We start from the raw sequence: 27,240 nt of genomic DNA, 5'->3' as shown, positions 1-27,240 counted from the left end.
TCCTATCTCTTTGTGCCTTTTCTTTTTTAAAAAATAATTTTAGAATATTTTACTTTTATTTATGCATGTGTGCCTGTATGAGTTTTTCCACCATGTGTGTTCAGGAGCCCACTGAGGTCAAAAGAGAGCATCAGACCCCCTAGAATTGGAGTTACAGACAGTTGTGAGCCACCATGTAGGTGCTGGGAATTGAACCCGGGTCCTCTGAAAGAACAGTCAGCCCTCTTAACCTCTGAGCCTCCCTCCAGTCTTCCCTTTGCTTTTTTACTGAGTGTGTCTTAATAAAATTTTTTTTTCAAGACAGGGTTTCTCTGTGTAGCTCTGTCTGTCCTGGATCTCACTCTGTAAACCAGGCTGCCCTCGAACTCAGAGAGATCCACCTGCCTCTGCCTTCCGAGTGCTGGGATCAAAGGTGTGTGCCAACCCCAGCCAGCTGTATCTTAATAATTTAACAGTTTGTAAACTTTTTTTTTTTAGTTGAGTGATGGAACAAAAGATTTCTCTTTCTAGTTAACGATCATAAGTATCACATGGTCGTTTGTAGTTGTGTTCTGAGGAACACAGACCATCTTGTGTTTGTTCCCTGGTTAATCTTTTATCGTGAGAAGAACCTCGGTATAATATGAGCCTAACCCCATTTCAAGTTACGCGGACTTTGAGATAGACACTTAGGAGAGTTCAGCTTTGTGGTTGAATTGTAAAGACTTCCATAAACGTGTGTCATGAAAAACATTCCTCCTGTTTTGTAAGCAGTTTCCTGGAGAACACTAGCAATAATAGGAGGTGCCACTGAGCCACAGACTTACAAAGCTAAATGGCTGTTAGGATTGTCCTGTCCCACCCACTCACTGAACAAAATAAGGACACGTATGTCTAAAGCACGGTGACTATGTACATATATCTCCTGCAGGCCCGGCCAGGCCCGGCCTCTGCTCATCCCACTGTCTCCTGATAAATCTATAAACTACAGTCATCTCCTTGCTTAGGTACAGCTTTTAATTTGCCCTTCTAGTCTCCGATACTAAGTCGCAGACAACCCAGATGCAGGATTTCCTGACCTCTTCCTCCCGCCACCTGTTTATTGTGACTTACACTCTCCGTCTTAGTTAAAATCCTTCCGTGTTTTCACACAGCCCAGCATCTTCACGGTCATCCGTGTGGCCTGCTTGGAGTCTGGCATGCTGTGTACTTAGTTTCTCTTTCCCCTTGCCGCCTCTAACACGTGACTCGATATCTCATTTAGTAAGCAGGCACCAGGACATAGGAACCTGGGTAACTTTCTCGCAAGATTCAGGAACTGCATGGTTATGTTTTGACTCGTAGAAGGCTACAAAAGTGCTTCGGAAATTACAATGGCGTTACCTGCATCCGAGATATTCTGCCATCACAGAGTTACAGGACTGCACTGTCATGCTTTGACATTCTGGCTTTGATTTGATCCCTCGTCAATGGCATGTAAAAGTGAATGTACCGTTTTTGGGGGCGACAGCAATGACCAGGCTTTGGCTAAGTCAGGATTATTCCTGCGGGGTTGGGGGGGAGCCATAGCTTTCATGTCTTTTCTCAGTTTACACACAGATGTGCCCTCAGACGCAGATTAATAGAAATAAGAACGTCTTTCTTTGGTTAGGATAGCTAAAGAGGTAAGCTGTTGTTGAACTCTTAGTGGTCAGGTGGTGATAGGCAATGATGTCATCTTACACTGGGCCCTATCATGTGAGAGAAGAGGTCAGTTTGGTCTTTCAGGAGTGGTTCATGCAGAATTATTCATGGTCAAGGATCAGGCCCACATACCACTTATCTTGTAGCTTGGAAATCACTTTCTAAAAAGCCATAGTTGGACCTCATTTGTTTATTTATGTAGGAGTGCTGCAGATCGCACCCAGGGCTTGGGGTGTAGACGTTTATTAAGTGCTTCCACGCACGCTGTACTGTGCCGGCTGTTTGTGAGTATTGAAACACCATCAGTACCCTTTGGGGCTACGGCTGGTGAGGTGGCTTAGCATTTAAGAGCGCAGGCTCCATTCGCAGCACCCACGTGGTGGCTCACAACTGCCTGGAACTCCAGTTCCGGAGGATCCAGTGCCCTCTTCTCATCTCCATGGATGCCAGGCATAGCCGTGCATGCAAAAACACTCACATACATTAAACAAACAAAAAACGCCCTACTGTGTATGTACAGCAGGTATCATTATTCTGTTCTGATCCTCACTTTTGCAGATGAGGAAGCAGGCAGAAGGACAAAATGACTGTCAGAGTCAGGATTCCTAGTCAGAAGTGCATGGCCTAAAAGGCACACTGGTAGCCGCGCTGTGCTTTGCCCTGGCGTTAAAGGAACAGACTGAATGTCAGTCTCCGTCCCAGCATGCTCTGCGTTGGGACTGCCCTAGGGCCCAGGCTGCACCGTAACAGCTGGCTCAGAGCTGTTTTGAAGCAGTCTAGGATGTGAGTTCAGCATAGCTCCACCTTCATAGTGTTTCCATTTCTCACCGAGAGAGCTGATTTGATCTCGGCACTCAGGGGGTTAACCTAAGTCCCCGCAGTTCATTTTTAGGTAAGGTTGCGAAGGTGATATTTTTATCCCCCCCCCCCTTGTGTAAAAATATTGAGCTATTTAAAGAGGTGTAACATAGTGAGCTTCTAAAAACTAACAGCGTGACCTTCTTTTTTATGTTTGAAGTTCCAGAATGGGCGAAGCAGAGAACAAAGATTTGTGGAGCACCTTGGCATTCAAAGTAAGACCATCAATCTCTTCTACCTATTCTTTATAATTTTTTCATAACTTCAGTACAAAGGGCTGAGGTGTAGCTCGGTGGTAGAGCATTTGACTAGTGTGCATGAGGCCCAGGGTTTGATCTCCATTACCGGGGGGAAAACAAATTCACACTGCTGTGTCTGGTGGTCCCTGCTTAGTGACCTAGTTGCGTGAGAGGGTGAGGTAGGAGGATCTCTTGTGCCCAGGTGTTCAAGACCATCCTCTTTAGCAAGGTGGTGAGACCCTGTCATCTAAAAAAGAGAAAAAGAAAGAGGAGAAAAAAAAGGAAAAGTTCCATTTTAGAGCTGGTGATTTCTTTTATCCACAAATTTTGATTAAGCTCTCAAAGGGCAGTAAACACATTCCTCAGAAGTGTTCCCTGACACTTGTAATTCCTCTCTGACTTAGCGCATCTACACCTGGACCACACCCCTCCATCAGGCCCATAACCTTGGCTGTGTTTGTAAGATGTGTGGCATTTGTACCTCTGAAACGGAGCTGGAACCAGAGCGTGGTACACATCAATCCAGCCATGGTAGTGAGCCAGTGTCTAGGAGCAGGAAGAAGAAAGGTTAACTGGACACTCTAGAGAAGACAGTCTCTTCCATAAAAAGAAAAGAAATGCAATTGAAAAATGGTTCATTTCAACCGGTATGTTCTCTTCTTTCTTAAGACATCAGCGCTTAGCTGGGCAGTGGTGGTGCACGCCTTTAATCCCAGCACTCAGGAGGTGAGGCCAGCCTGGTCTACAAAGCAAGTTCTAGGACAGGCTCCAAAGCTACACAGAGAAATCCTCTCTCGGAAAAAAAAAGAAAGAAAGAAAGAAAGAAGGAAGGAAGGAAGGAAGGAAGGAAGGAAGGAAGGAAGGAAGGAAGGAAGGAAGGAAAAAGAAAAAAGTCAGCGCTTTCTTGAGCTCGTGGCATTATTTAAAATTTTATTTGTTTGTTTGTTTGTTGTTTGGGATGACTAGAGACAGAACATTGCAGCGTAGCCCTGGCTGGACTAGTATTTATCATGTAGCCCAGGCTAATCTCAAACTCACAGCGAACCTCCCATTTCAGTCTTCTGAGTACTAGAATTGCAGGGATGTACTACCACGGCTGGCTTATGACAATTTTTTTTTTTGTTTTTTTAAAAAGCATTTCTTTGCAGCACGGAGTCCATTCTAAAGTGAGAGTCAAGACTCAGCCTTTTACTGGTGAGGCAGCCTATGCTTCCAGCCAGCATGAGCAGGCAGGCCTCTTTGCCACGATGGAGGGCTGCAGTGCTACCCAGGGGCCTTTGAATGTGTTGCGTGCGCAGGAGAGGAGCACCAACTTGAGTCCGGCGGGCGGCGCCCTGATGGAGCCTGGTCCTGTCAGCTCAGGAGAGGAGCACCAACTTGAGTCGGGCGGGCGGCGCCCTGATGGAGCCTCATCCAGGCAGCTCCTGTAGCCCGCAGGCTGCAGTGTGCTCCTGGAAGCTGAGAACCATTTTACCCCGCCTAGCCAGATGGTGCCGCTCACGCCTGCCGCTCCCTACCTAACATTCTTCTCTCCAGTGAAAACTGTTGAGAACGGAATGAATTCCTGAAGTGACAGCCTGTTTCTTAAAACACTGGCGAGGTGGAAGAGCTAGCTAGCACGCTGAGTGCTGTTTAAAGTGGAAAACAGGAGACCCAGCGTGCTCGCTGAGGAATGCAAAACAAATGTGTTCTTTCCACTGTGAGCCTAGCATAGATTGGTCCTGGTCAGTCCTTGAGGCTCCGGGTCACCTGGTGTCACTGTTAGGGGAGCCGTCTTTCTGCTTTGGCCTGGCTTGGGCTCACTAATAAAAGGAAAAGCCTTAACCTAAGAAGTTTAAGATAATCAAGCCAGGTCAGTTTGGACTTGGACATGGTTCCTACTGAAAGATCTTGGTGATGGTGACTGCCACTTACTATCAGGCTCTTCCTAAATCCTCAGCCAAGACAGGCATGTCACTGAGATAGGCATGTCACCGAGATAGGTGTATCACACACATATTTTCTAAGGAAGAGTAGTTGGAGTACATGCCAAGGGGACAGCGGGCTGGGCGGTATGCAGAGGACTGTCTGTAACCTGACTAATGGAGTTTCTGTTCTGTTAAAATAAACTGCTTGTTATAACAGAAGAGAACCAAGCAAAATTCCCTCCTCGTTTCATATGCCGGTGATAGCTGTAGTTAATGTTTGGTTTGTTTTCTTCTATTGTCAGTTCTTTTTGAAAGGGCCTCGTTACACAGCTCAGGCCGGTCTCGAGCTAACAGCCATTTGTCTTCTGATATGCTGGAATTGCCAGCATGGACTACCACACCCAGCTGATGTTTGATCTTTATGCTTTTTTTCTTTTAAAATACTGTTGGGGATTGATCCTAGAACTTCATGAGTGCCGATCAAGGGCTCTCCCACTGAGCTACAACCCCAGTGGTTGATTTCAACCTCTTGGTTTCTATCTAGAAGTATGCACACTTGTCTCCCAGTATCTGTAGGTGATTTGCTCCAGGATGCCCTGTGGGTACTACAATCTGCAGATGCTCAAGTCTCTTACACAGCAGGATGTGACATTTTCATATTCCCTGTCCACATCCACTCTTACACTTAAACCATGCCTATATTACTTGTAATGCTTAGTACAATGGAAATGCTATAGTTCTTATACTTGACTCCTTAAGGAGCAGTGACAAGAAAATGTCTGTCCATGTTAGTCTGTATTAAGTGCATGTTACTGAATCATCCATTTTAAAGATTTATTTATTTATTATGTATACGGAAGAGGGCACCAGATCTCATTACAGATGGTTGTGAGCTACCATGTGGGTGCTGGGAATTGAACTTAGGACCTCTGGAAGGGCAGTCAGTGTTCTTAACCTCTGAGCCATCTCTCCAGCCCCCCTTTTTAATATGAATATGTTGTGTAGATATATCAAATGTATAACAATTTCTATTATCCTTTTACACATCGCAAAGTATGCAATCATGTGTATCATAGTTGACTTAATCAGTTTCATGGTTGTGACTTTTAGGTTTTACCTAGCCTTGGCCACGGTAAGCAGTTAGTCAGTAGATGCCTTTGATATCCTTTTTTTATTCATGGTTTATTATCTCTGTAAAACTTCTAAATGCACAATTTAGCTAAAAGGGTGTTTATTGCGAGTTGCCCTTCAGTTGTGCAGGAGCCAGGGAGTGGGATTCCGTTGGTCAAATGCTTTCCACACAAGTGTGAGGACCTGAGTTCAGTCTCCGGCACATAAAACCAAAACCAAAAACTGAATGTGCTGGTGCATGCCTGTGATCCCAGCACTGGGGAGACAGAGACAGGAGGATCTCAGTGACTTGCTGGCTAGCCTGTCTGTGTGAATTGATAAGCTTTGGGTTCAGTGAGAGATTCTGTAATAAAAAGTAAAGTGAAAAGTGATTAAGAAAGACACATGACATCAACATGTGAAAACAGGGGTGCTTACACCTGCACACACATATGTGCATATTCACGCACACATACCTGCATATTCACACATACATACATGCATATTCACATATACATACATGCATATTCACACACATACCTGCATATTCAAACACATATGCATGTTCATACACACATACCTGCATATTTATACACACATACCTGTATATTCACACACACAACATGCATATTCATACACATACATACATGCATATTCACACACACATACATGCATATTCACACACAGAGAGAGACTGGTTCAAAGCTGAGTGTGGTAGCACAGGACTGGAATCCCAGAACTCACGAGCTGGAGCAGGATGAAAACAAGTTTGAGGCAGGCTCAGCCTGGGCAACACATCAAGAGCCTACCTCTGAAACAAAACAAACTCAAAACAAAACAACGACGGGAAACAAACAAACAAACAAACAAACACCCCCCCCCCCAGTTCATTTCCCCCAGATCTCACAGACTCTGGTGAGGTGGTGGTTTTCTTTGTCCTATCTTTAGACGTCATGTCTCACTTCGCCGCAGTCTTGGCCTAGAGATGGGATGAGGAGACAGGATGAGAACTCCTCAGCACTAAGGTGTGAGCCAGCCCTTTCGTGCCTTCGGAGCCCAGTGCCTCCCCCACGCTCGCTCGCAGGCTAATTGAGTCATTGTTGTGGAGCAGAGTTTGCTGTGGGCTCCCCACTTTCCAGGCTTGCTGTGCACTGTCTTGCCGCTGACATTTTATTTTATCATCTCCTAGCATCGCTGAACTATGAAAACATTGGCCATCTGTTCTGTACATAGCACACATACATAAGCTTCCCTTTCCTGCACGCTCCAAGCTGTTCCCTTTAGATGGAGCCCATAGTTTTGGCCCGTGTAGGAAATCTATCAGTAGAGTGAGATTTTTGAATTCTCCTTCTCAGGTTAAAAACTCTCCAGCCCCCTGGTCATCCCCTGGAGCAGGGTAAGAGAGAGTCTTCTTGCACTTGCATATCATGCTTTTTCTACACAGTCCTGGACTAACAGGGGCACTTGAGTTTTCTTTTGAGTCAGGCTCTTCCATGTGAGGATGGAACTTTGGGCTGAGTCTAGCTGGAGAAAGAATAGGTAGTTAAGAAGCAAAACAAAATGAAGACCAGTCGTGATGGAAAGAACTCAGCCAGCATGTGCGGGGCTAAGTTCTGCTTTGTAATGGTTCTCTCCCTTTTATCCCCCAGGAAACCCAGTGAAGACGTCCATTCAGGAGTCGGGAGCTTTTTGGTCTCCGGTAAAGAATAAATTCTCTGATTTGGTATTGTATGCACAAGTCTCTACTAGAACAACTGGGTGCCTGTGCATAATTCTCCTGAGAACTCATTGGCCAGGAACCTTGAATGTAGCAAAGAAAAAGAATGGTTTGAGTAGATGGCATGAATGAACTTTGGAATGCGGGGGAATTCCAAGCGGCAGCTCATGTCGCAGCCGGGTAACTGCCGGACACACAAGTGGGCAGTGATGCTGAGTGTTGCACCCTGGCTCTTGTCTGGGTTGACAAGCTCCTCTTAAGGGGAGGCAGTGGAAGGATGGAAGGCTGTCGTTTGTGCTGGCTTAGAAAAACGTTGCTGCTACTTCAGGCATCTATGAAGGCACACGGCCCATCTTTCTTCTCTCTTCCAAATTATCTTTAGTCTGCAAAGCTAAGACACAGGCGAAGAGATGACGATTCTCATTGCGATTAGGGGAGAAAGGAAACAGCTGTTTGTCTTGAGCACATTAGCAGAACAGAGGGAAGATTTGATTGACAGTAATGGGACGCGGCAGCCGTGATGACTTTCGGCAGTGACTCACCTGCCAAAGGGATGTTTAAGACAACCCGAAGGAAGAAATGGCACAGGAGTGAGACCTTCAGGGGACGGGGAGGTATCCAGCCTCCCTAACTGTGCCTGCCTTTCTTCCTAGCACACAAGCGAGGAGAGTTACAGGATGCAGAGTAGGCCCCTGGGAATCTGCTTGATCATCGATTGCATCGGCAACGACACAGGTAGGTGGCGAAGCCACAGACCAACTGATTCCCTGCGGCACGGTCACGACCAGGCAAGGTGGATTTGTCAGCATGGTGAATACCAGCTGCACTCGCCGCAAAGCACACTCTGTTATGATGCTCGCTTTTTAACTCCATGTGGTCGGTGAGTCAGTGGTCCCCTCATGTTTTGGGGCCTTGGAGTCTTCTATAGGGTCCTCTATGTGACTGACAGGTGAGGGGATAAGAGACTGTGTAGAGGACCTCATGACAAGATTCCAGAGACCAGGCCTCGGAGCGATGTGCCTCAGCTCTACCCACATTCTATTGGTCAGAACTTAAGGGGCTCAAGCTAACTGCAGTGGGCGTAGATAAATTTGTCTATGTGTTAGGAGGAACATGAGATGAACTTGGGGCACACAAGTTGTAACTGTGGTAGTTGGCGTGTGTCTTTAGTCTTACCTGTGCATCCGGGGTGATATGGCTCGGGGTGGTCCTGGTCTGCAAGGGATTCTGAAATAATTCAGAATAATGAAAGGCATATTCTGGTTTCTAATATTACCAGGTGTTTCATCTTTTCGCCTAGATGGACTGTGAAAGCCTTCCTTGGGGCCATTAAAAACGTGTTAAACCTGCGTTTACTTAGAGGGATGTGAACAGTGTAGGGACCACGTGTCCCTTGATCTACCTGTGGGCTGTCATCATGTAGGTCTGAATTGTTGTGCTCAGTTGTTGGATGTCTGACGCTGGCTGAATCACTGGGTGATGCATCAGGAGAGAACAAGGAGAGCCAAGTGCTGAGAATAACATCCCGTTTAATCATCTCTCCCTCCCTTTACAGGAGCGATCGCTGCGGTTCATGGCTTTCGTGCCTCCCAACATTCCTTAGCGTGAGTCAGAGATGACTCGCTTGAAATATTACCGTGGGGAGATTTGTGAAAAGAGAGACTAGAGAAGGTCAAGTTGGCAAATATGAAACGATATTTCCCAGGATTTCAGCTACGATCCCACTTTCTCATGTCCTATTTTTGGTAGCTGTGAGAAATGTGTCTCCTTAGCTGTAGAGAACTGTCCTTTCCTTTTGTATTGGTTTGAATGAAAATGGCCCCCATAGGCTCATATATTTGACTGTTTAGTCCTCTGTTGATAAACTGGGAAGAATTAGTAGGTGTGGCCTTGTTGGAGGAGGTGTGGCCTTGTTGGAGTAGGTGTGATCTTGTTGGAGGAGGTGTGGCCTTGTTGGAGCAGATGTGGCCTTGTTAGAGGAGGTGTGGTCTTGTTAGAGGAGGTGTGGCCTTGTTGGAGGAGGTGTGGCCTTGTTGGAGGGGGTGTGGTCTTGTTGGAGCAGATGTAGCCTTGTTAGAGGAGGTGTGGTCTTGTTGGAGCAGATGTGGCCTTGTTGGAGGAGGTGTGGCCTTGTTGGAGTAGGTGTGGCTTTGTTGGAGCAGATGTAGCCTTGTTGGAGGAGGTGTGGCCTTGTTAGAGGAGGTGTGGTCTTGTTGGAGCAGATGTAGCCTTGTTTGAGGAGGTGTGGTCTTGTTAGAGGAGGTGTGGCCTTGTTGGAGGAGGTGTGGCCTTGTTAGAGGAGGTGTGTCACTGGGGTGGGTTTTGAGGTTTTAAAAGCCCACACTAGGCCCAGTGTCTGCCCACTGCCTGTGGATCAGGATGTGAAGCTCTCCACTACTGCTCTAGTGCGGCGCCTGTCTGCTTCCTGCCAGGATGATGATGGACTAACCTTCTGAAACATTAAGCAAACCTCCAATCAAATGCTTCCTTTCCAAGAGTTGCCTTGGTCACGGTGCTTTGTCACAGTAGCCCAAACGCAGGCACCATTTTAGCTGTTAGCATCCATAGACGAATGAGGAAGTAGCTTCTTAATGAGTCACTTTCTGTTCTAAAGGATGTCGTGGAATTGTCCTTTGATTTTTGATTGTAATCGGTCTCGTTTCACTTATCATCGGGAAACCTCCGAAAACCTCAGCTTCCTGTGTTGTACCCCTGTTTACATTAAGGGACCCACAAAGACCAGACACAACCTTCTGTGAACCAAAACTCTCAGTTATTCATGACTAACTCCCAGCGCCCCTGCTGAGTTGTGGGCAGGGGCTAGATGCATACTTGTGTTTCTCCAAGCACAGGAGTGCATCAGAGTCGGGCCCTGGTAGGATTGCCCAGATTTTAATCATGGCTTTGCTGTGTCTCAGCTTGTGACCTTGGGCTCAGTGTCTCTGCCATAACATGGGTGAATAGAAGTTCCCTCACGGGATGGTTAGGAAAATGAGTGAGATTATGCTCCTAAAGGGTGTAGGGTGCCTGGAACCGAGTGCCAGCTCACATTCTTCTTACTTTGTTTAACTTTAGTGGAAAACTGCTAAAGCTGTAACCCGCCACGGCTTGGCACTTAGGATGTTGACTCTCTGCTCTCAGATGAGTAAGGGCGTGGAGGGCCTGAGGCCCACACTGGGGTCCAGGGCAAGTGGGGCATGTCCCCACATGCAGTCCCGCAGTGGATGGAGGCACTTACTTTAGAGGGGACACATTTCAAGTGGAAAAATAAAAAAGTAAGGGTGGAGACACCTGATGTTGACCCCTGGCCTCAACGCATGTGCACATCTGTACCTGGACACACATATGATCACACAAGCACACACACACACACACTCACTCACTCTCATGCACACATGCGCACATAGAATGGAGCTCCAGGCAGCAAATCCTCAGTGTCATCCTTCCAAGGTCAATGTCTTGAAGGTGAAGTGTGGGACTGGAGCGGGCCGGGCCCTACTGTAAAGGGTGCTTTAACTGCTCATCACTACACACACCCCCTCCCCCTCCCTCCCAGGAGAATCAGGGTTCTTCTGACTCATGCCTCTTTGCCCCTGAGAGTAAAACAAATCACTGGACTGGAGGTCACTTACGAAACCTCCCAGCTCAGCTGGCCAATCAGCAGGAAAGAAACAAGATGATCTAGCTTTGCCAGAGAGGTCCCAGATCCCTTTGTGAGGCTCAGAGCAGCAGGAGGGCATTAATCATCCAGTGGAAGGACATAAGGACAGTCCTTCGCCCGCATCCAGCTCTGCGCTCACACTCTCCTGGGACTTTCCCCTGAGGACTCTGGGGTCCTGCTTCTTGCAAAGACTGCTTCTTTCCCATCTCATCAGCACTAGAGCCCTTCGTCTGGAGTTGTTATGTGGGATCTCCTCTGTCTAGTTAATTTTGCCAACTGGTTAATGTTTAGCATTTGGCCAATGTGCAGGGGTTAGATAACAAGCAAGCAGACAAGATAGTTGCCAGCTGAAATAAAGGCTCTGAAGAAACCAGCAGTCACAGATAGGCTGATGGTCAGAGGGCATCATTTAATAGAATCTACTGTGTGGCGGGTACTTTGCTAATTGCTTTGCATGGGTGGTCGTACACCATGGAACCGGGATTCTGAAACTGGCTTCTAGTCACTTGCATTGGTGGAAGTTCTGCAAGGGGAGATGGAAGAGCTTATCTGTGTGTACTGTGTGTCACCAGAGCTGAACAAGTGCCAGGCACACAGGTGCTCAGTATATATTTACTGAAGGGATGCCAGTGGCAGACTAGTTCCTGAAGTGGTGCCAGTGATGGGGTAGTTCCTGAAGGGGTGATGGAGTAGTTCCTGAAAGGGTGATGGAGTAGTTCCTGAAGGGGTGATGGAGTAGTTCCTGAAGGGGTGATGGAGTAGTTCCTGAAGGGGTGATGGAGTAGTTCCTGAAGGGTGATGGAGCAGTTCCTGAAGGGGTGATGGAGTAGTTCCTGAAGGGGTGATGGAGTAGTTCCTGAAGGGTGATGGAGTAGTTCCTGAAGGGTGATGGAGTAGTTCCTGAAGGGACACTGGTGATGGAGTAGTTCCTGAAGGGGTGATGGAGTAGTTCCTGAAGGGGTGATGGAGTAGTTCCTGAAGGGGTGATGGAGTAGTTCCTGAAGGGACACTGGTGATGGAGTAGCTCCTGAACGGGTGAAGGAGTAGTTCCTGAAGGGACGCTGGTGATGGAGTAGCTCCTGAAGGGGTGATGAAATAGCTCCTGAAGGGACGCTGGTGATGGAGTAGTTCCTGAAGGGGTGATGGAGTAGTTCCTGAAGGGTGATGGAGTAGTTCCTGAAGGGGTGATGGAGTAGTTCCTGAAGGGTGATGGAGCAGTTCCTGAAGGGGTGATGGAGTAGTTCCTGAAGGGTGATGGAGCAGTTCCTGAAGGGTGATGGAGTAGTTCCTGAAGGGGTGATGGAGTAGTTCCTGAAGGGGTGATGGAGTAGTTCCTGAAGGGTGATGGAGTAGTTCCTGAAGGGTGATGGAGTAGTTCCTGAAGGGGTGATGGAGTAGTTCCTGAAGGGACGCTGGTGATGGAGTAGTCTCTCCTTGTAACATGTGTTTTGAACCAGTCCTTTGATGTTTCAGTTTAATAGTCTCATGGACTTCTTCCTCCTTTTTGCCTACCCCCCCCCCAATCAGACTTTAACTAAAGACCACAAATCCCCTAAATATTAATAGGCATATTATTTTCTTCGTCTGGTAAATGCTTATTAAAGATATCTTACAAACAGCACATGCTTGGCCCTGCATGGAGTTCATTTGAGATGGAGTCTGGTCTCAGGGCCAGTGAGAAGAGACAAGGTTATTTTTGGTAAATTATTTTGGAAAAGGATCCTTATCGGCCATGACCTTTTCTTGCGGTGGGTAGCAGTGCTGAAGGATTTCGGCCTCATTTTGTCCTTGGTAGAGTTCAAGCACATGTCTGTGGTGTCCAGGCAACCATGCCAGCAACCTAGCAAAGGTTGGGTCTTGGTTGGCGAGCCGTGTGCTAGCCTTGATCTTCCTAGGCGTGTGGGAGCCACTGTCTTGAATCACTGGCAGGTGGACGCAGGGCCTGGTTTAAGCCTTGCCTATCTTGGGGGTTCCTGTATAAAGGCAGCATTTTCAGATTATGAAGAGGAAATAGTTTTCCCTCTGCTGCTTCTGATATTTTTGTCACGCTTTAACTGACGCAGACACATTTTCTAGCAGACACCGCAGTTTCTCCTGTGGTGTTCTGTGAAGAAACTTCCCATCCTGGCAGTGGCAGGCTAGGGCTGCTCCGTGCCTCCTTTTGTGGTTTTTTTTTTTTTTTCTTTTTTTTCTTTTTCTTTTAATGGAACTGGCAGAAGCTTGAATGGACATCATTTTCTTGTAGTAACATTTGTATAATAGGGACATTCCTGCAAGGGGAAGTGGAGCACTCACTGTGACCTCTGCTCATGGGGACAAGGGGCAGGTGACATCCAAAATGGTAGAGGGACGCTTTGTTCAGAGGAGCGGTAGACAAACCCTTTCAGCCCCTCCTGGTCTCAGGGGATCAGTACACTGTGGATGACTTCTTCCTCGGAGCAGGAGTGTGTGATGAGGGACTTCTGTCTTCTGGACATTTCTATCCTCTGGGCCCAAGCAGATATTTGCATAGAAGCTTAGCATTATTAATGGAATTTCCTTTTAAGTCTCTAAGTCCAGGATGTCCTTAAGAAGGATAGGTCTATAGGCCCTTGCTGGAGGCCCCTGTATTTTAGAGTTTAAAAAGATAATGTGGTACATGTACCGGGGTTCAGGGGAGCCCCTTTGATAAGCACATTAACATTTCACTTGATAGTCACATGATATGGGATAGGCCTTTTCAGCTCATGAAAGGCTTTACCAGAAAATGGGGTGGCAGAAAGGAATGTAAGGTCTTTGCCTGTTTGAAGTGCTGGAATTATGGATGAGGAGTTATGGGTGTGAATGACAGAGTACTCTCAGCTGGGCACCCCAGACACCTGTTGTGGCTTGTGTAGCATTGAGATTATTGTCTCCTGATACAAGGTAGTCTGGAAAGAATCACCAGTGGCCACCTTTGCTTACTAAACAGTCTTAAGAGGTAGTTTATAGCCTCAAGAATGAGCTTGAACAGTGAAGCCTTGGTTGGCCCAGGTGATCAAATGCAATATGCCACATGGTGCTGCTCCCACCCACCTGTGGCCCCTAACTGTGCCTTGTCACCTTGTCAGGGGCACGGGTAAAGGGACTTTCCTGTCCGTTGCCTTGGCTTTCCAGGCTCTGGCTTAAATTACACCTTTTCCCCACAATGCCTGCTCCAGTGCCTGAGACCACACTGTCCTTTGTCTCTATTTGCCCAGAGACCCACACTTACTGATCTTACTTCTCCAACAAGGTCGTACAGTCCTTGAAAGACAGCGACTGAGTCGTGTGCTTGACCCATGTCCCTTGTCATAGCTTCTGGGAGGGTAATAAGGGGAACTTAGTCAACCAGAAGTTCAGGGAGGCAGTGACTTCCCCGCCCAGTACAGGGCTACACGTAGCTTCCTATAAAGAAGCCCTGCTTAAAACCACGTGGCTGCTCGTCTGCCACAGGTCTGCCCTCCGTGTTGGCTCAAGTAGCGTGACATTTCTCCTCCTCTTCCAAGTTCTCCCCTTCCTCCTGGTAGCCGCTGAGTTTATAACTTCCCTTTTAAACTCTAATAAAAATTGACTGTCCTCAAGCCAAAAAAAAAAAAAGAAGAAGAAGAAGAAGGAGAAGAAGAAGAAGAAGAAGAAGAAGAAGAAGAAGAAGAAGAAGAAGAAGAAGAAGAAGAAGAAGAAGAAGAAGCAATTTTAGGATTAGATTGCCCACGGGTAAAGGTGTGTGCTTACAAATGTGAAGGCCTGAGTTCGAATCCCTAGGTCCCAAATAAATGCCAAAATGTAGGGCAAGTGGCTGTACTCCATAGAGATTTTCTGGAAGCTCATGGGCCGGCTAGCCTGATAGATACACAGTGACAGAGCAGCAGAGAGCTTCTCAGGCGAGATGGAAGGCTGGCACCCGAGGCTGACCTGTGAGCTCCATATGTGCACACACTCAGGAATCCACCTTGGCCTTGTCTCCCTTGCTGCTCCTATACAGTTTGGTGGAGAACTCCCTCTTCCTCCCAGGGTGCCCTGCCCACCTCGTCTCGGCTTATGGAGGGCACTGAGTAACTGATTGTAAATAGAGCGGTGAAGGGTCTCTCCTTAATTCTTCCGTACATTTATCTAGAAAGCATCAAGATGAGTCTGCTTATTTAACTCAAATGAATTCTTTTTTTTTTTTAAGATTTATTTTATTTTATGTGTATGGGTATTCGGCCTGCATGCACGTACATGTGCACCACATGTGTGCCTGGAGCCATGGAGCTCCTGAAACTGGACTTACGGACAGTGGTGAGCCACCATGTGGATGCTGGGAATCGAACCCAGGTCCTCTAGAGGAGCACCCAGTGCTCTTAACTACTGAGCCATCTCTCCAGTCCCTCAAATGCGTTCTAAGTGACTGAAGTCCTGGTGTTTTGCTGAGTGAGCTCTAGGGTAGTCTTGTGCTAACTGCAAGGCCAGGGGACATTTCGTGGCTTCTAGAAGTGTTTTCTAAGAAGCAGTTGGAACTTACCAAGCTGTGGCTGGGTGGGAAGTGGGGTTTCCAGGGTGGGGAGAAGGAGAAGTGGAGCTTCTGCATTTTGCTCAGGTTTTATTTTCCAAAGCCTGGCACCCCACTGCTTCTTCCTCTATTTGTAAGCTAGGGTATGGCGGCTGTCTTAGTTAGGGTCACTGTCGCTCTGATGAGACACCATGACCAAAAGCAAGTTGGGGAGGAAAGGGTTTATTTGGCTTACACTCCCAGATCATAGTCCTTCATTGGAGGAAGTCAGGATAGGAACTCAAGCAGGGCAGGAACATGGAGGCAGGAGCTGATGCAGAGGCCATGGAGGGTGCTACTTACTGGCTTGTTCCCCATGGCTTGCTCAGCCTCCTTTCTTATAGAACCCAGGACCACCAGCCCAGGGCTGGCACCACCCACCAAGGGCAGACTCTCCTCCATCAATCACGAATTGAGAAAATGTCTTAACAGCTGGATCTCACTGAGGCATTTCCTCAACTGAGGCTCCTTTCTCTGATGACTCTAGCTTGTGTCAAATTGACAGACAAAACCCAGCCAGTGCAGCAGCTAAGTCATATGTGGGACCCAGAGTCTGTCTGCCCCAAGACTGTTTTAGTTTAGAGTAGGGAAACCACCATCTGGGTCATAAGATGTGGCACTTAGGAAGAGATGCGTAGCAGGGTCCCTGATATGGGGGTTAATGTGACTGCTGTCATCTCCTTTAAAGTTAATTGTCTATACTTGAATAAATGCCGTTTTTTTTTTTTTAAGCATCTTTACAGAAGCCCTGCTGGGCTCCACCTTCTTGTTTAGGTGTTCATATTAATCCTACTTCATAGATGAGTACATGGAGGCCCTGGTTTACTCTAAGTTGCATGGGCCCCACCCCCGAGAGCCTGTAAATCAGACTGGGCTACATGCTTGTGCTTGCTGGCCCAAGAAGGAAAGGAATGTTGGTGTGTGTGCTACTCCAGCTGGCACCTTTACCCTCCTTACCCACCTTAGCCATCTAATAAGGAAATGCGGTGCTGGTGGGAAATGTCAGCTGTGATGACCTCAGGCTGCATCTGCTGGGTGACTTCCCCTCGCGGAGGGCTTGCTCTGTTTCGTTCCCGGTCCCATACAGATTTGGGGGGAGGGGGAGGGTCTTCCTGGTGGTGTCTGTGGCATTTGGGACCTTTGCCTTTTCCCTCTCGTGTTGGGGAAGGATTTTCTGCTTCAGATCTTAGGTGCTTGTCCTCCTCTTCGCCCCTTGGAGGAGGCTGAGACCCTAAGGAGGTAGGGAGCCCGGACTTAAACTCCGATCCTGTGGTGTGTTCTCTTTTCCGTCCTGCACCGCTGAACCCCAGGAGGGTGAAGGCGCTGGAAGGCGCAGAGCAGCCTTTGCCCTCTTCGGCGCACACCAGCTTGGAAAGGAAGCCCCGCTGAGCTTCCTGTCAAGAGGAAAGACTTGATCGGTCAAGCAAAGCCAGCCAGTAAAATGACACGTGAGCAGGAGAGTTTTGGAACCTGCATTTCCCTGTTTACTCCTGCCCCCTAGAGGAGAGAGTACGCCATAGCAAGAGAAAGGAGCCTTTTGGAATGAGAGAGCCAGGGGACTGTGCCGCCGTTACCCGGGAGACGCCAGCCCTGGCCGCGCTAACAAGCTGCGTTCCGTCGCCAGTTAAAAACCCAATTACCAGTGAAAAGCGGGAAAAGGATGTTTATTCAGTGTGGCCACATTGGGAAGAAGAGCAAACAGGTTCGGTGACCCTCTCATCCGTCTTCAGGGTCCTGACATGAAGTTTAGGTTTAAATAAGAAGGCAGGCAGGAGGTATTGCATAACTAAGCTGTCCTGGTCAAGGTCTGGTCCCGCCCACCCTCGTGGCTCCCTCTGCTCCAGTCTCTCCCGCAGATCTATCTGGTGGGTCACTAAGCTCCCGCCTTCTCCTTCTCCCAGCACAAGGTTCCGGGGTAATTCTAACAGTCTGTCCTGGGGAGGGGCACATGTCTCCAGGATGTCTTCATTCCTGCCAGGTGGTTACAGTCCTAATGTAGCTGCTCTTGTTTTCCTGTCCTGGACCCCACCTGGGTTTAGTTCTGAGCTTTAAGCCTTGCTTACGCCCCAGGGAGGTGGCTAGGGTGGGTCAGTGTGGCTCCGTTAGTCTATCACCCGGATCTTACAAGGGAAAGAGGGGTACCCAATAGGTTATCAGCAACCTGTGGATCAGATCCCCATTTCCTTAATAAGATGCTTGCAGATCGTGAACTTAATGATGTCTGCACTTTGTATCTCTTCAGCGTTGGAGACTATAATTCATTTTTAGGAGAGGATAAAAGTATGTAGAATAGCGCCGGGTGGCGGTGGCGCACGTCTTCAATCCCAGCACTCAGGAGGCAGAGCCAGGCAGATCTCTGTGAGTTTGAGGCCAGCCTGGACTACAGAGCGTTCCAGGACAGGCACCAAAACTACATGGAGAAACCCTGTCTCAAAAAAACCAAAACCAGCCGGGCGGTGGTGGCACACGCCTTTAATCCCAGCACTCGGGAGGCAGAGCCAGGCGGATCTCTGTGAGTTCGAGGCCAGCCTGGGCTCCAGAGTGAGTCCCAGGAAAGGCGCAAAGCTACACAGAGAAACCCTGTCTCAAAAAAAAAAAAAAAAAAAAAAAACCCAAAACCAAAAACAAAAAAGTGTGTAAAGTGTGTAGAATATAACTACAGTTAATAAAGATAATTATCCTAATAGGAGAGGGCAAAAGACTTACTTGTTGCATTATTTATCTAATAATGTGTATAAATCACTCTCTCATTAAGTGGCTTAAGCAAACTATTCATTGGATTATATCTCTCAGTTTCTGTGGTTGGGACTTTAGGAACAGCGTAGGTAGGCTGCTCTGGCTTAGGGTCTCTGATGAGGTGCCTAGAGTCAGCGGGGGCCACCTGAAGGCTTGACCTTTTGAAGAACCTTCCATTTGTTTTGGTTGACAAGACACCAGTTCTGTTCTTTCTTGGTTCGACTGCCTTGGGTGGGTTGCGTCTGGGTCCTGTCAAATCTGCGGTTGGCTGTGGGCAGAGACAGCGGGGTAGCGGGGAATTGTGCCTTTGAGAGAAGCCTGGGACACGAAAGTCACACATTTCATGTCTCCTTATTTCTGAATTGGGAGGCCTTGGAGTATCATTACCCAGACACAGATGCATATGGAGATTATCCAGTGTCTCCGAGGCTCTTCTCCCTTCAGTGCTATTTTCTGTTTGTTCTCTCCAGAATATCTACAAGAGACCTTCACTTCCCTGGGCTATCATGTCAAGGCTTTCTTGTTTCCCAGAGCGGATGATATAAGCCATATTCTTCACCGATGTGCCCTTCTACCTACACACAAAGACTATGACAGCTTCGTATGTGTTCTAGTGAGCCGAGGAGGCTCCCAAAGCATGATGGGCGTGGACCAGGCTCACTCGGGGTTCTCCTTGGATTGTGTCAAGAGGATGTTCATGGGGGACATGTGCCCTTCCCTAGTAGGGAAACCAAAGCTCTTCTTTATTCAGAACTATGAGGTGTTAGGCGGCCCGTCGGAAGACAGCAGCCTGGAGGTCGACGGGCCGGCAGTAAAAGACTTGGACGCCAAGGCCCTGCATCCTGACTCCTGCCTGACTCACAGGGAAGCTGACATCTTCTGGAGCCTGTGCACGGCGGATGTGTCCCAGCTGGAGCAGCCCTCTAGCTCCTCCTCCATGTACCTGTGGAACCTCTCCCAGCAGCTGAAGCAAGAAAGGTGAGCACTGGGGCTGGAGAGATGGCTCTGAGGTGAAGAGCACTGACTGTTCTTCCAAAGGTCCTGAGTTCAATTCCCAGCAACCACATGGTGGCTCACAGCCATCTGTAAGGAGATCTGGCGCCCTCTTATGGCCTGTGGAGATATGTGCTGTATACATAATAAATAAATCTTTAAAAAGAAAGAAAGAAAGAAAGAAAGGTGAGCACTAACTACAGTCCGTGAGCTCCACCTTGACCCCTGGCCATGTGTTTATCCCCCTGCTGCCAGAACGGAGATGACCACCATGCTCTGTCTGCTGGCCTTCTGCAGGAAAGAGACTGTCCCTTCCCCCACTAGGGTTACTTTGGGATGTGATATAGACTCAGCACAGCTGATCAATACTTAGCATTATTCAGCTTGAATGTATTCTCTCTCTCTCTCTCTCTCTCTCTCTCTCTCTCTCTCTCTCTCTCTCTCTTCCTCTCTCTTTCTCTCTCTCTCTCTCTCTTTGGTTTTTCAAGACAGGGTCCTGGAACTCACTCTGTAGCCCAGGCTGGCCTCTAACTCAGAAATAAATCTACCTGCTTCTGCCTCCCGAGTGCTGGGATTAAAGGCGTGCGCCACCACGGCTCGGCTGCATGTATTTCTTATACTCTGCTAACATGACTTAAGCTTTACCACAGGTGTGTATTATAGAAAAATCACAGTGTATGCACTGTAGGGTTCATTGCTGGCCTGCTTTCAGACATGCTTCCACTGAGGGTCTTGGCTTCCACAGACGAAGGCACGACTGTAAATATTTTTGATGTTTATTAGGAGGGGTATTTCTCTAAAGGGTCCATTACTAACCTGGCTTCTAGTTAATTGACTGAAGCCACGATGCTCTTCAAGTATAAGATTAATTGGCCTTTTTTATTTGTCCCCTAATTACAATCGGTAGTAAGGTTTCTGAGCCACCGCCCAGATGCTTGTATTCTGAGGAGCTCAGGTGCCTCTCCAGCTCTCTCTCCCCAGTCTCCTTAGTGTGCATGCCCGGAGCGATGCAGCATTCCCAAGGAGATGCTCCAGGGACCAGGGGTGGCACTGGCCTTTTACAGTCTTCCTGTCTCTGCATTTGTGATCCAGGTGGCTTATCACCTGGCTGGTGTGTTCTCAGTAAAATTCAGCTGTCTCTGTGGAAGGGGACTCTGGGGCCAGAGTGCTGCCAACTTGTTTGGATTGTTTTTGCTAAGCAACTTACAGAGCATTTAAAAAGGGCGGGTTTCAAAGAAAGCTCATAGCCGCTGGCTCATCTCACCGCAGTTTGACGGTCTGTCTTCTCTTTGGCATTTGCATGGCATTCAAATGTACTTTTCTCTTTTCCTGTAGGAAACGCCCACTCGTGGATCTCCACGTTGAACTCATGGACAAAGTGTATGCCTGGAACAGCGGAGTCTCTTCTAAGGAGAAATACTATCTGAGCCTGCAGCACACTCTGCGAAAGAAACTCACTTTGTCTTCTACATGACAACCAGAAGCCTTCCGGGTTCTTGGGGTGTATGTAGGCCAGGGTGGCGTGGAGCCGACAAGCCTCTTGATTGCTTGGGAAGGTCACACTTGCTCTGGTTCTAGGGCAAGCCCTGCTTCCTGGTTCTGTAAACGGGCAGCAGCCATAACCCCTGCTGCGGTGGACCATGCCGCTCCTGCCACCATGCCTCCCCAATATGATGCAAAGTAAATCTCTCCTCCTTAAGTTCCTGTGTCAGATGTTTCGACACAGTGTGGAGAATGAATGGTAAGATATAATCCCATTGCTTCTTGGGTTTATCTACCAAGATATGCTAAGTTATTGGAAGGGTGATAGTCTATGGTTCAAGATTTGAACTATGACACTTGAATGTAACTTAAGGAGGAGAATTACCTGAATTCGTCATCCGACTGGGTAAATTGTTTCTGTGTCTGGAGTGTCTGCATCTACTCATTTGTTAATTTATTAGCTAATGAAGTTATAGAAGTATCTATTGCTTCATGAACCCGGGCTTTCTGGTCCTGTTGCTTTTGAACTTGCACATTTGTCTTGAATGTTTGTGAGCTGGCTTCACATGTATGTTATTTTTTCAAAAACAGATTTTATTGTGTATGTTTAAAATGTATAACCCGAGGCTCTGGAATGCCATGGCCAGTGGGGTCCTCAACGGGGACCTGAAGGGAGGGCTGGCGAATGAGAGGGACAAGAGACACAAAGAATGAGAGCAAGACAGGACGTCTGGTCAAGCTCCAGAATTTTATTTATTTTTTCTTAAGGCATATATAGGTAGGTAAAGGGGGGTGCAAGCAGGAAGGGACTTAATTATGGGCTGTTTGGCCAGCAGGAAATGTTGCTCTGGGGGTTTTCTATCTACTCTTGCCTAAGTGCCTAATTGCTTAACAACTGCAGCTTGTTCACCTGATATCTGAGAAGAGGTTCTGGTATCTGTGAGAAGAGGTTCTGGTGCTATGGAGACTTAAGCAAGGCCTAGATCTAGGAAAAGAGGAGAGAAGCCCAAATATGGCGGCATGTGTGTCAAGGGTCGCTTAGGCTTATGACTCCCGTCACTGGAACACATGTAGATAGAAAAATGGCTACCACAGTAACGATTTAACTTGTCTATAATTTCATATTGTTAACTTGTTTGTGACAAAAGCGGAGTAATTCTGTTTATTTATTGAACACCCTTGAAACAAGCTTGGAATTGTAGAAAAAATCCTGTCGTACCAGGACTAGGCCGAGTGAGGCCAGAGGATCGCAAATTCCCAGTCTGGCTATGTAGTAACTATGGTGTGTATGGGAGGGGGAGTGGGGGGTGGGGGCGGCCGAGAGGAGACAAATTCTAACATAGTCTGTTTTTTTTGGTTTTTTTGTTTTTTTTTTGTTTTTTTTTTTTTTAGCTGCTATAAAATGTGTTGAGAGAGCTAATAATCCAATTGAGGCCATAATCTAATTTAAGATTAGTAATCAAGCAGGCCATGGTAGCATATTCTTTCAATCCCAGAACTCGGGAGGCAGAGGCAGGCAGATCTCTGAGTTCCAGGCCAGCCTGGTCTACAGGCTGAGTTCCAGAACAGCCAGGACTGCACAGAGAAACCCTGTCTTGAAAATCCAAAAACCAAAACACACACAGAAAAGAAAAAGAAGAGAGAGAGAGAGAGAGAGAGAGAGAGAGAGAGAGAGAGAGAGAGAGAGAGAACAGTCATCACTAGCAATCCCCCCCTCCTCCAGCATCTTCCAGGCAGAACAGCAGTGATGCACATGAACTCTCAGGGACTGGGGCAGCAGGGCACAGGAAGGATCTATACAGATTCAAACCAGACAAAACCCCAGCACTGAGAAAGGGTGTAGGTCAACACACAATAGACTCCATTGTGTGTGTGTGTGTGTGTGTGTGTGTGTGTGAGTGTGTGTGTGTTTGCTTTTTTTTTTTTGTCTTTTTACTGGTTTTCTTTGTTTCTTTGTTTGTTTGTTTCCTTCTTTCTTCCTTTCTTTTCTTTCTTTCTTTCTTTCTTTTGAGAGAGAGAAGGAGAGAACATGAAGGTGGGTGAGTAGGGAGGTGGGGGGGGGGCGGGAAGAAGAGGGAGGGAGAGATAATACCTCACAGGGATGAAGTGTGAGGTTCTTTACCACCGTTGCTGAGCTGTGCTCTTTTAACATGGATGGCGCCACTTGACGGCACTGTTTTGGAAGGACTGAATCAAACTCTGAAACGTTGGCGGGGTTTGGCAGGTTGAGACAGAGAAGAGGAAATAAACCAAGAGGAGGAGCAGACGGGAAGTATGTTTAGAAACCTTGGGTATCACTTTTAGCTGGAGCAGATGTAAGTAGCAATGGGTGGTGAGTGAGGAGGGGAATGGTCCAGGTGTGGAGAGCCTGGAAGGCCCTCAGCCTTTCCTTTTAGCCAATTGTCATGTGAGATAATTCCTTGATTTAATAATGGGATCTTTGATTCCTTCTGTGCCCACTTTTGTATACGACACTAGGTTTCTTGTTTTTCACTGAGTGTGGTTCCCACTGAAATATTCTAGACATACTAAAAGGTAATGATGTATAGAAGACAATGAATACCCAGCTTGAATAAAATGTCCTAAGTGTGTATAGGAGTATTCTTAAAAAACAAAAAAAGATTTTATTTATTTATTTATTATGTATACAGTATCCTGCTTGTATGTATGCCTGCAGGCCAGAAGAGGGCACAAGATCTCATTACAGATGGTTGTGAATCACCATGTGGTTGCTGGGAATTGAACTCAGGACCTCTGGGAGAGCAGCCAGTGCTCTTAACCTCTGAGCCATCTCTCCATCCCAGTCCTGGTGTTTTATCACAGCAATAAAAAGAGGAAGTAATACAGTAGTTATTGTCTTCATTGTTATTTCTTCCCATTTTATAGATGAGGATGATGAGGCACAATAATATCAGCAGCTTGCCTAGAATCAATCACCCCACACTAGGGTATGAGCTTAAGCTGTAAAGAGACTCATGTCACGGCCCCGTGACACACGGACTCTACAAAGAGTGCTGTTACCTGAACAGTGTTCATATAACAAGGGATCATTGCTAATACTACATGAAAGAGGCATTTAAAACATGTAATAGTTTGTCTAGTATGTTTACAGTAACTCTCTTTTGGGTAAAACCAGAAACATGGGTCAGAAAGACGCCTTCTAAAATAGAAAAGGAATGACAGGAGTGTGACAGATAATGCCTCTTGTTTCTGTTTTCTAAATGTTCATCAGTATCTGTCTGTGGTGGTTTGAAAGAAAATTGCTCTCAAGGGGAATGGCACTATTTGGAGCGGTGGCCTTGTTGGATAAGTGCATCGCTGTGGGGGTGGCTTTGAGGTCTCTTTTGCTCAAGTTTCCCTCAGTGTGATACTCAGTCCACTTCCTGTTGCCTTCCGATCAAGATGTAGCCAGCACCATGTCTGCCTGCACACCACCACGCTCCCCACCGTGATGATAATGGGCTGAACTTCTGAACTGTAAGCTGCCAATGAAGTGTTTCCCTTTATAAGAGTTGCTGTGGTCATGGTGTCTCTTCCCAGCAGTAGACACCCTAACTAAGACAAGTTGGTACCTGAGACTGGAGTATTGCTGTGATAGTCCTGACCATGTTTTTGTTTGGAGGAATTTGGACTTTGGTACTTTGGGTTAGGAAAGCAGTGGAATGCTGTAAGCACGGCTTAATGGGGCATGTTGGTAGGAGCATGGACGACAGGGGTGCTGAGGGTGACTTGCACTGCCCGGGGCTGGGTCAAGAGGTTTCAGGGAAGAATTTTAGTGTGTTGTCTAGAAATTGTTCTTGTGATATTCTAGTGAAGAATGTGGCTGCTTTTTGCCCTTGTCTGAAGAGTCTAACAAAGGCTAAATTGAAAAACACAGAAAATACAACCAAGCTAAAGGTCATTTTTTTCCCTATGTTATTGTCTAGAAATTGTAATATTTTGCATTTTGTGCATCTGTGATAAATTTTGAATTAATTTTGTAAAAGGTGTAAGATTGGTATGCCAATTGCTTTCATGCTTCCTGGCTCATTCTGTACTATGTACTGAAAAAGAATCCTCTCATTGAATTGCTTTGGTCCTTTTCAAAGGTCAGTTGATTTTATTTGCAGGGTCTGTTTGTAGACTTATTTGTGTTCTATTTATTCACTGATGTCTTATTTCAGTACCGTACTGTCTTGATTGCTGTGGCTTTATATTAAGTCTTGATGTACACCATACTGTGGGGATAGTAGGTTTTAACTATAATATGTTTTTTTGTTTTGGGGGGGATTGTTTTTCTTTTACATGTAGCTCAGATCTGGGATTTATGATATTCTGTCTCTGCCTCCCGAGTGCTGGGATTCCAGGCATTATCACACTGTTTTCATTTTAAGAAATCTCTAAATCACATTAAAAAAAAAACTTTTTTTTAAAAAAGAAGGTCTGGTGTCTTTAATATTTATCAACAGAGCACATGTATGACATAATATCTTTTTTGTCTTCTCTTCATTTATAGGGCCATATCTGCATGTTTTTATATGACATTAATGCCATTCACACTTTTGCACTATTTAAGCAAAGGGATAAACAAAACAAAACAAAACAAAATAAAAACCTATCCTGGGTCGCATTGCCCAGCCTTAATACCAGGGGAGGAGCTTAGTCCTACCTCAACTTGATATGCCACGCTTTGTTGACACCCATGGGAGGCCTGCCCCTTTCTGAAGAGAAACAGAGGAGTGGATTGAGGGGTGTGTGGAGGGGAGGTGGGGGAGGGAATGGGAGGAGAGGAGGGAAGGGAAACTGTGGTCGGGATGTTGAAAAAAAGAATTATTAAAAAAAAAAAAAACTGGAGAGATGGATTGGTGGTTAAGAGCATGGCTGCTCTTCCAGAGGACCCAGGTTCAATTCCCGGCAACCACATGGCAGCTCACAACTGTGTATAATTCAAGTTCCAGTGGATCTGACTCCCTCACACGACATGCAGGCCAAACACCAATGCATATAAAAATAAAATTTTAAAAAAGCTCTCTCTCTCTCTCTCTCTCTCTCTCTCTCTCTCTCTCTCTCTCTCTCTCTCCCTCCCTCCCTCCTTCTCTCTCTCTCATATATACATATGTATATTAGTTTTTCTTTAATCACAGGACCGAGGAGTCAATTTGGATATTTGAACTCTGGGAAACTTTCTGTGTATAATGCTTACATTTGCCTCAATAAACCTCGTGGGTCAAGCAAGCTTTACAGAGCAGTTCTCATTTGGATTTTCGGGTTTTTTCCTCGTTTTTTCTTGACTCTGCTGCCTCCACTTCCCGTGTGCCGTGATTACAGCTTGCACCACCTGGCTAGTTTAAGCCCGGCAAGCACTCTACCACCTGAGGCCATCTTCAGCCCTGATCTTTCTTCCCTAAAATCCATTCTTATTCGCTTTTATTTACTGTGCCAAGTATGACTTTCCTTGTGATACGTCTACAGATGTGTATAATGTCTCCATCCCCACAGGACCCACCCAGATATTCCTCCTGCTCTCTGCCCAGATCTCTGATGGTTTATTTCTTCCCTGCCCTCTCCCACATTTCACATATGAGAGAAGACACGATGAGCTGGGCTTTTTGAGTCTGGCTTATTTTGATTAACACGATGATTTCCAATTCCATCCATTTTACTGTAAGCGACATAGTTTTGTTCTTTATGTCTAAAATAAACCATCATTATATAATACTTTCTTTACTCATTTGTCTACTGGTGGGGACCTCGGCTGATAAACATGGATGTGAAGAGATTTCTACAGTAAACTGAGTTTCATTCTTTTGGGTATGTCTTCTGAAGTGGTATGGACAAATTATATAGTAATTTTCTTTTTCTTTCTTCTTCTTCTTTTTGGTTTTTCAAGACAGGGTTTCTCTGGGTAGCCCTGGCTGTGTTAGAACATACTCTGTAGACCAGGCTGGCCTTGAATGCAGAGATCCTCCTGCCTCTGCCTCCCAAACACTGGGATAAAAGGTGTGCGCCACCACTGAGTAGTAATTCTGTTTTCAATCTTAAAAATGTTTTGTGTGAGGCTGTTTCGTCTCCATGTATATCAGTTCATTCCATGCATACTTGGTGCCTTTGGAGGCTGTAAGATGGTGTCGTGATTCCCAGGGACTTATAGGTGGTGGTGAGCCATCATGTGAGGGCTGCGAATTGAAGCTGGGTCCTCTGGAAGAGCAGCCAGTGCTCTTAACCACTCTCCAGTCCATTGTTTCAATTTTTTTTTTTTTGAGGGAAGTCACTCCATACTGATTTCCGTTACCATCAGTCATGTTTAAAGGTTCTTGTTTCCTTATGAGAGCTATTCTGACTAAGATGAGAGAGAATCTCAGTAGTTT

At 46.6% G+C, this 27,240-nt stretch overlaps 1 protein-coding gene across 11 annotated transcripts in view; it reads left to right on the top strand.

Moving 5' to 3' along the window:
* Nucleotides 1–25,312, top strand: part of Cflar (CASP8 and FADD like apoptosis regulator) — a 51,998-nt gene extending 26,686 nt beyond the window's left edge. For 9 of the 11 annotated variants that reach the window (XM_006975045.4, XM_076550345.1, XM_006975046.4 and 6 more), the window contains 5 exons: nt 2,681–2,735; nt 7,426–7,475; nt 8,147–8,228; nt 18,889–19,396; nt 20,747–25,312. In XM_006975045.4, coding sequence (XP_006975107.1) covers nt 2,681–2,735; nt 7,426–7,475; nt 8,147–8,228; nt 18,889–19,396; nt 20,747–20,885 — 834 coding nt within the window. In that variant the 3' untranslated portion in view covers nt 20,886–25,312. Of the gene's footprint in view, nt 1–2,680; nt 2,736–3,218; nt 3,407–7,425; nt 7,476–8,146; nt 8,229–15,318; nt 17,385–18,888; nt 19,397–20,746 lie in introns of those variants that run through there. The other 2 variants (XM_042260327.2, XM_042260326.2) reach the window with 2 other exon arrangements.
* The last annotated feature ends 1,928 nt before the right edge of the window (nt 25,313–27,240 follow it).

This window comes from Peromyscus maniculatus, chromosome 13 (genome assembly GCF_049852395.1).
Source record: "Peromyscus maniculatus bairdii isolate BWxNUB_F1_BW_parent chromosome 13, HU_Pman_BW_mat_3.1, whole genome shotgun sequence".
Classification (NCBI taxonomy): Eukaryota; Metazoa; Chordata; class Mammalia; order Rodentia; family Cricetidae; genus Peromyscus; species Peromyscus maniculatus.
This window is presented reverse-complemented; position numbering and strand designations above follow the sequence as displayed.